This window comes from Volvox carteri, assembly GCF_000143455.1.
Source record: "Volvox carteri f. nagariensis unplaced genomic scaffold VOLCAscaffold_42, whole genome shotgun sequence".
Classification (NCBI taxonomy): domain Eukaryota; kingdom Viridiplantae; phylum Chlorophyta; class Chlorophyceae; order Chlamydomonadales; family Volvocaceae; genus Volvox; species Volvox carteri.
In genome coordinates this window covers 69,196-77,444 of record NW_003307585.1, presented here as the reverse complement: position 1 = coordinate 77,444, position 8,249 = coordinate 69,196, and the positions used below count along the sequence as shown (strand labels likewise).

Sequence of the window (8,249 nt, the reverse complement as noted above, 5' to 3'; positions counted from 1 at the left end):
GGAGGGGAGGGAGGGGGGGTTCCATGGGCTGGGGAAGGGGGGAAAGGGGTGTGTGTGTGTGTCCTGGGACGACGACGGCTGATTAGGGGGTTGTATTGTGTATGGGGGGAGGAGAGGTTAGGAAGGTGGGGCAAGGGGCCCTATGAAGTCTACAGCTACTGCCGCCGCCGCCGGTGCTCGATGCGGAGATCTCAAGTGGAATGTGTTTCATATGGCCTCCTGTCGTATTCCTGTCGAACCTTCGTCGTCATAGGATGCAGAATTAATCCTGGCTCCTCCCCGCCACTCCAACCTCCCTTTCTCGGTAATCGCCCTCGCCCGCATCCGGACCTCCGAGAGCAGCAACAAGAGCAAGTACGACAGGACTTTGCAGCGGGTCGTCTGAATCTGCTGCTGTCCACGTCTGTGGGCGCCGAGGGACTGGACTTTAGGTGTGTGTGTGTGTGTGTGTGTATGGGGGGGTTAGGGGGTCCCGTCAGAGAGGGGAAGAGGAGGAGTCAGGCGGGCAGTATGTGTTATGCGGGCGAGGGGGGGCAGAGGTTGCTGGTAACTGGCAGGCTGTGTTGCCGTACTGCTGTGAACACCACCACCGGCTGCATCGGAGTGACTTTCGTTTGCTCTATGTAATGCATGTATGTGTGTATGTATGTATGTATGTGTGTATGTATGTAATGTATGTATGTATGTAATGAATGTGTTGCCAGACCGCCTTGTCGTTGCGGGGAACTGCTGACCGGAAGGCAGTCCATGTTGCAGGGTGCACTAAAAGGTGGTGTGTGTCCCCGGGGGTTGGTCCTGGGGGGGCCCACTGCCTAGCTGGGTCGGGGTCTCAGCAGCCCGTATTGGACGATTGGAGACACCTTGACGTGCTTCCGTACATGTGCCGTACGTTGGGCTGCAGTCACTGCACGCTGGTGGCGGCTCTGGATCTGCCCAAGCACGTCACGGCCTTTGTCCAGTCGGGGGGAAGGGCCAGGGCGCCAGGTACGTGTACGACGCTCTCTGAATTCGGTAATGTACGGCAGTGCGTTCGTTCACACATGGTACGGTGTGCAATCCCGTCTCCCTGACTGCCCCCGAGGCCCCAGCAGCCCTCCCTCCGGAGTTGGTGACTAGAGTCGTCTGAAACGACCGGCCTGTAGTCCCACGGTGTTGCCTGTTTAGGAACTGGGGACTGTAGGCGCATTATCCTGACATCCGGATGCTGTACCTTGTCGTACCAATGTCGTACACACCTCAGGTGCGGAGCACTGGCTGCTGGTCAGCACTCCTGAGGAAGACGCGGCCGCAACGAAACTGCTCCAGTAGGTGCTCTTTCGTCCCGCGTCATGTACTACATGCCGTACACAGCACGCTGTACTATGTCGAACTGTGCTTCTGTCTCAAGGCGTCAAAGGATCTTGTGTATATATGTGTGTATATATTTACATATATACATATGTCAATATATACAAAGATGTGTATATATTTACACATACGTATATATTTCATATACACACATGTAATTGTATATACACACATATATACACACATGATCCTTTGGGTCTCCAGGCAGAAGCACAGCTCGACAGAGTACGGTGTGCTGTGCTGTGTAAGGCATGTATGTCGATACATCCAAGATAAAGGGTATATATGGGGCTTATTGTATATATATGCATATATATGTATTACATATGTATACATATATGTATGTTATTACAGGGTGGTTAACTTCGCCAGCGGCCCCCTTTCCCGGGGCAGTCCCTGCTCTCCCCTGCTAGAGGGGCACCCTAATCCGTCACCCCATCCGACTTCAGAATGTATTCGTTGGGTTCGGCAACTCACCACCAGCATCCAACCAAATCTAGCGGATCAACGGCGCATCAACTTAGTTCCTGGTCAGCTCGCAAGTTGATATTATCACGTCCTACACCGTCCATATGATGGGGGGCCACCTCCCATTTCATCACTCCTCAAATACCCGAGGAGCTGGCAGGCGGATTTGAACCCGGGTCGACTGGATCGACTGGGAGCAGAAGTCAGGCCTTAACTTCTGCCAGCCGCCTGCCTATATATATGTATACACATGTACATATATGTATACACATGTACATATATATGTATATATGTATATACATGTATATGTAATACATATATATGCATATATATACAATAAGCCCCATATATACCCTATATCTTGGATGTATGTTGTTCACTGTACAGGCCCCGCCCACACAGGCCCCCCTACGAGTCGCAGGTAGTTGGGGTCCGCTCCCGGGTGGGGGTGTGGACAGCTGCTGTGGCCAGATCACCCCGGCGGGCGGGAGGGTCAGCTGTCGAGCAGCTCCACCTACCGCGGGGGTGTGCCGGCGCCTCTCGCCACCCCCCCCACCACCACGCGGATCAGGATCTTGCAAACCCCCGGACTGTTTTTGCAGAAACACCGCACCTCGCTCCCTTCACCGCACCTCTCATCTCACGCGCCCACGCTGTGCAAACCCCAGCACGTGTCACGAACTCCCCCGTTAAGGAAGTTGTACGGCCGCACGTTTACGACAACGCAGGGCTGAGCAACATCTGATGCTACAGGCTCACAGTCTTGCTACAGCCAATTTCCGTGCCCTCTCGGGGGGTACGGCAGGTGAGCTGGGAATCCGTACACCCGTACACGCCTGCCGGCCAGCAGTGTTAGGTCCGCTCCTTTGAGACACGTCGTGCGGTGTGTTTTGCTCTTGCGCCCTCCTTCCGGGGCTTTACTTTTGAGAAATTATTTTTGGTATTAATTACCTCCCCCCCCCTACCCGCATCCGTACGCAGGTACCTCTCCCCCGGCCGTGGAGGGGGCCATGGAACTGGATGTGGGGTTGGACCTGGGGGGGGCGGGGAGTGCTGGGGGGCGGGGGGAGGGCGACGTGGAAGTGGAGGAGGGTGAGGTGTACGGCGGGGAGGAGCCCCCTCCCCCTCTGGTATGTGAGGCCGGGGACGAGATGGCGTTGGAGGTGCCCGCAACGGGTGAGTCCGGGGGGCTTTGAGTCGGGGGGGGGGGCATGAGGGGTTCGTGTGGGTTGCTGGCGGTTGCGGTGTGTGGGGAGGTGGCGGGTGCGCCGGCCTGTGTGGGTGATGATCAGGGTGTGTGGGTGTGTGTGTGGGGGGGGGCCGGTTGGCAGGAGGGGCGCAGTGCTAGTCCAGGCCGAGGGGTCCGGGAGGGGCGGAAGGGGCATGCTGGGGGTTGCGGCCGTACTCCTGGCCCTCAGCTCCCTCTCCTAGCCTGTCTTCCTGGCAGCCGGGTATGACCCGCACCGCACCGCACACCACCAACACCAACATCCCCAGTAGACGTGCTGGGGACGTGTATGCCCCGTGTGACCCCTGTTCCCCGCCCCCCCCCCCCCGGGCCCCTACCTCGCCTCCCCCCACCCCCCCAGGTGCCCGGCTGCCCGCTGTCTGGGCGGTGGACCTGCTGCTGCAGCTGTGCTGCCAACTGCCCGGGAACGACGGGTGGGTGTCCAGGGGGGTATGTATGTATGTACGTACATATGTATGTATGTATGTATGTATGAAGAAGAGGGGAATGTGTGTTGGGGTGGGTCGGGGGGGGGACTGGGCAACCGGGTTAGCTGACCCCTCTGCTGCCGTCGCCCCCTCACCCCCTCCATCCGCAGGAGCACTGTCCTCCAGCCCATATTCCGTTGGCAGTCCCTGGGCCCTGGGCCCCATGACCCGCGGTTCACCTACCGGGTGTTCCTGCCCGCCAACCTCGGCATGGAGCCCGTGGACGGACCCCCGTGCGCCACCAAGGGACTGGCGAAGAAGGTGCGCTTGTGTGTGTGTATGTATGTATGTATGTGTATTGCGGGAGGGGGGAGAATGTGGGTGTGTGTGGAGTGTTGGATATGGTATCATGTGTTGAGAAGGGGAAAGTTCGCCTGCCGTACACACGTACGCACTACATCACCAGAAAAGATGGTAGCTGTTCTTCTGTGTCCTGGTAGTAGGGAGATTTCCAAATAGGTTTTAGGGTTTTTTTTGTTGTCCGACGGTTTTCGTCCCATTCCTTCACCACCTCCTTCCTTCACCGCCTCACCCATTCCTTCACCACCTCCTTCTCTTCCTCCTGCTCCCGTTCCCCCTCCCTGCCTCTTAACCCCAGTTGGCCAGTTTGGAGGCCGTACGGCGGTTGTGGGAGCGTGGCGATCTGGATGACCACCTGCGGCTCAAGATCACTCGGCGGGGCGCCACCAAGGCGGCGCATGCGGCGGCGTTTGGAGGATGTGGGTGCCGGGGGGTGAGGGGGGGGGGAAACAGGGGGGAAAGGACAGGGGGATTGAGGCCGGGGAGAGATGGCTGTGGCGGTGTGGGTGGGGGATAACTGCTAGTTGGTTAGTTTGTTGAGCGGTTGGCGCTAACGAACCCAACCTGGCGTCCTCCTCCACCCGAAATGTCAGCGAAATGTCAGCGAAATGTCAGCGAAACGCCCTGAAACCCTAAAACCCCTCTTCCCCCCCACCCCTACCCCTCTTCCCCACCCCTTCCCCTCCATGGTGGTGTGTATTAGTCATGTACAACATCCCCCAGGCCACGCTGACCCACCAGCTGCCCATTACGCTCACGCGGGGCTTCAGTCGTACACCCCTCCTGGAGGTCGATAGGGAGAGCGCGGCGAGAGCAGCAGCGGCTGTAGCAGCAGCTAAGAGAAGCAGTAGCGGCGGCAGTAGCAGCTGCTGCCTGCAGGACCCACCCGTCCCGGTTGCGACGTACACGCTGTACGTTTTTGTCTTTCGGCCCAAGAATACCGAAACGGGCTGGATGAGCAGCTCAGATGGGTACGGCGGCGGTGGCGGCGGTGGCGGTGGCGGCGGTGGCTGTAGCTGTTCTTCCCCAGGCTCTCTGCCCGCGGGTCTGCTACATCTGCCCATCTCCACCCCCCTGTTCACCGAGCTGGATGACTCTGTGGTGGCGGCAGCCACTGCGGCTGCGGCGCCCGGGGAGCAGCAGCAGCCGCCGGAGGGGCAACAAGAGGGCCTGGGTGTGCCCTCCGCCTCGGGTGCGGCTGCGACCCCTGCCCCTGCCCCCGCCCCTGCCCCCCCTCTCGCCGCCCTCTGCTGGGGGGTGGTGCTGCACGGGGAGCTGCCCCCGCTGCCGGCATTCGACCTCCACCTGCCCGACGGCGGGAAAGGTGGGTGGCTGGGTGGCTGGGGGAAGAGGGGGAAGAGGGGGAGGTGGCGGACCGCGGGGCCCGAGACCTCATGCCCACCCACCCGTCATGCCCACCCCCTCCCCCACCTCCTCCCCCTCCCTACCGGAATATGAATCTCTGCTCCTCCACCATAACTGTTCTTTCAGCTCTGGCCCCCACGCCCTCCCTCCGTACAGGTGAGCTGCTTGTTCAGGCAACCCCCGTCCTCGTGGGGCCGCTACCTGCCGGACCCCTCCTGGACCGAGTGATCAATACCTTGGGCTGCGTGCTGGCGAGGTTGGTGACGGCGCCATGCCCCGCCGCTGCCGTACGCTCCGCCATCTCGGCCGCTGCCGACATCGCTGGCAAGATGTTGCCCTTCCGCCGCGTGAGCGCCGCTGACCACGACGCCTGGGTCGACTGGGTTGGCTTCAAGCACCTCAACTCGGCCCTACAAGACCTAATTAGGCAACATGAGGAGCCGCAGGTAGCCGCCGCGGGCGCCAGCGCCGCTACCCCTGACGGCGGCGGCGCGGCCGCCTCCGCCGGGTTGCCGTACAGGGGGCCAGGAGATGACATGGAAGTAGAGGAAGAACCGGGTGGTGTAAACTCGGGTGGACGAGGCGGAGAAGGGTTAGCTGTAGCAGCTGCGACTGCCACTGCTACCGATACAGCTACTGCTAATGTTGGAGGTGGTGGTGGTGGATCAGCGGCTAGTAAGCCGGGTCACGGGGGTAGCGGGGGAGGGGGGGGTGACGTTCCTGAGACGTTTTGGTCCTCGGGCGGTCCCCGGAGCTGTTGGTGGACTCCGCTGCCCATCAAGGTGCCCTTCGCTGAGGTGGCGGAGGGGGCGGAGGGGGGGGAGCAGCAGGGGCTGGAGGTGAGGAGGCTGCAGCGGGCGGCGGCGCGGGATAGCGGCGCTGCTGGCGAGGTACTGGAATTCATAGATTGGGACGTGGTACGGCAGCTGGCGACGGTGCCGACGCCGCTGGCGGAGGGTCACGAGCCCGACGAGGGGCCGGAGGTGCTGGCGCCAGACGCGACGGGGGCAGCGGAGCCGCCGCCGCCGTCGCCGTCGCCGTCGCCGGCAGCGGCGGGGGATCCAATGGCCATCGAGCCGGGGCCGTCACAGTCGCGAGAAGCGTCGGCGGCGGCAGAAGTGGCGGCGGCAGCAGGAGCGGCGGCGGCAGCAGGAGCGGCGGCGGCAGCAGAAGTGGCGGCGGCAGCAGGAGCGGCGGCGGCAGCAGGAGCGGCGGCGGCAGCAGAAGTGGCGGCGGCAGCAGGAGCGGCGGCGGCAGCAGGAGCGGCCGCTGCGGCTGGCTGCCCTTCCGGACCGATGGACGTCACCATGGCGGAGGCGGAGGCGGAGGCACTGCCGCCGGGGGCAGTACCGCGGGACGCCGAGTCGCTGCCCCCCCCGAAGCTCCCTCTTGCTGTGCAGCGCCAGGTGCAGCGCCACGGACTCCTGCTGTCACTCAACACCTACCGGGTATGCGGGCTGGCAGGGCCTCGTACCGCCGGTGACGTGGACATGGCGGCGGCTGACGGCGGCAGGGGTACGGAGACGTGTACGGCTAGGGAAAGCAATGCTGCCAGTGACAAGGGATCCGACGGCGTCGCCGCCCGGGGGATCGAAGCTGACGAGGGTGCCGGTGCTGCCGCCGTCGCTGTTGGCGGCGGTACGAATAGCAACGCGAACGGCGACGGCCCTGACGGCGATGCCGTTCCCTGCAAGCTGATGATCCAGGAGTTGTCCATGTACGGCAAGGGGCGCCGGGACTGGCTCCATAGCCGCTATGACAGGGGCTACGGCGACGCTCAGGGCAAAGGCGGCGGAACCGGTGGCGGCGGCCAGGCTCGTACAAGTACGGATTCAGTGCACGGCACCTCCGAAACCCATGCTAAGCGGCCCCTGCCTACCGACCCTGACCTCCCGGGTTCCGGAGCTGCAGTCTTCACCCCCGCCGGCGAACACCCTGTACCCGGCTCGTTCCGGACTCGGTGTGTGAGACCTAGCCCGGTCCCCTCGCCCAGTGCGCCCCCCACCCCCGCACCCACCCCCGTGGAGTTGGATGGGGAGGGCACGAGTGCTGACGAGGACGGAGACGCGTCACGACACCAACCAACAACCGCCAACTGTAATGTGGGCGGAGATGAAGCCGCCGAGGTGTCCGAGGCCGAGAATGGCGGCGGTGACGAGATCCTTGATGACGCCGCCGCCGCCGCCGCCGCTGGCGGCACCGGCCGTGCTCCCCCTCCTCGTAGACAGCGGGAGCGGCGTCACATGTTCCGGGAGCTGGGTCCCCTGCGCCCCGACCGGGTGGCGCTGTACCCGATGGACCTCCACCGGTGGAGGCTGCTCCAGGGGCTGCCCAGCATCATGTGGCGGGTGGAGGGCCTTACGGCGGCCTCCGACTACCTGGACAACACACTTGAGCCAGCTAGGTGTGGGGGATGGCGGGGGGGGCATTGGGAGGGCGGAGGAAGAGGGGGGTGCGGGGGGTGGGGGGTGGGGAAGGAGCTGCGTTCCCAATCCCTGTCGACCGCCGCTAGCGGTAGGGGCGTGGGTGACATCGTGATATGGGGTTTTTGATGTGTCTGAGGGGGGCTGAGGGGGCCAATGGGATTGAGAGACTTGGGAAGGCTTGAGAGACGGCTGCCGTACACCTAGCCTGACTTCCCAGTGCCGGCTACTGCCCCGGCTCTCACCCTGTGCTGCTGCTGCTGCTGCTGCTGCTGCTGCTGCTGCTGTAGTGGCGGTGTTCGATCTCTGATATTTTCTCGGGGGGGATGTGTGTGTGTGCGGCACCTGAGACACAGTTCACATTCAATCATTTGTCGTATTGCCGTACTGTCGTACCTCCCTATTTCTCCTCGCGTACAGTTTCCAGCCCGGCTGTCCTGAGCCATGCGTCCGGGACCGGCGGTTGCTGCTGGTGGCCACCTCTCTGACCGCCCCCGCCGCCGGAGACCCCGTGTTCAACAACGACCGGCTCGAGTTCCTGGGGGATGCCGTACTGAAGCTGCTGGCACATGTGTATGTGTACCTGCGGGAGAGGTGCGGGTCACGTCTCCCGGGGGAGGGGGTTAGGAG

At 62.7% G+C, this 8,249-nt stretch overlaps 1 protein-coding gene across 1 annotated transcript in view; it reads left to right on the top strand.

Annotated features, from left to right (window-relative positions):
- VOLCADRAFT_106340 (uncharacterized protein) overlaps window positions 1-8,249 on the top strand; it is a gene marked incomplete at both ends in the record, with an annotated part of 32,901 nt that overhangs the window by 11,652 nt on the left and 13,000 nt on the right. The window contains 13 exons of the mRNA XM_002954348.1: window positions 340-431; window positions 902-984; window positions 1,241-1,304; window positions 2,544-2,620; window positions 2,797-2,991; window positions 3,405-3,477; window positions 3,642-3,792; window positions 4,130-4,264; window positions 4,918-5,155; window positions 5,353-5,543; window positions 5,979-6,179; window positions 6,597-7,600; window positions 8,040-8,213. Of these exons, the coding sequence (XP_002954394.1) occupies window positions 340-431; window positions 902-984; window positions 1,241-1,304; window positions 2,544-2,620; window positions 2,797-2,991; window positions 3,405-3,477; window positions 3,642-3,792; window positions 4,130-4,264; window positions 4,918-5,155; window positions 5,353-5,543; window positions 5,979-6,179; window positions 6,597-7,600; window positions 8,040-8,213 (2,678 nt within the window). The remainder of the gene's footprint in view (window positions 1-339; window positions 432-901; window positions 985-1,240; window positions 1,305-2,543; window positions 2,621-2,796; window positions 2,992-3,404; window positions 3,478-3,641; window positions 3,793-4,129; window positions 4,265-4,917; window positions 5,156-5,352; window positions 5,544-5,978; window positions 6,180-6,596; window positions 7,601-8,039; window positions 8,214-8,249) is intronic.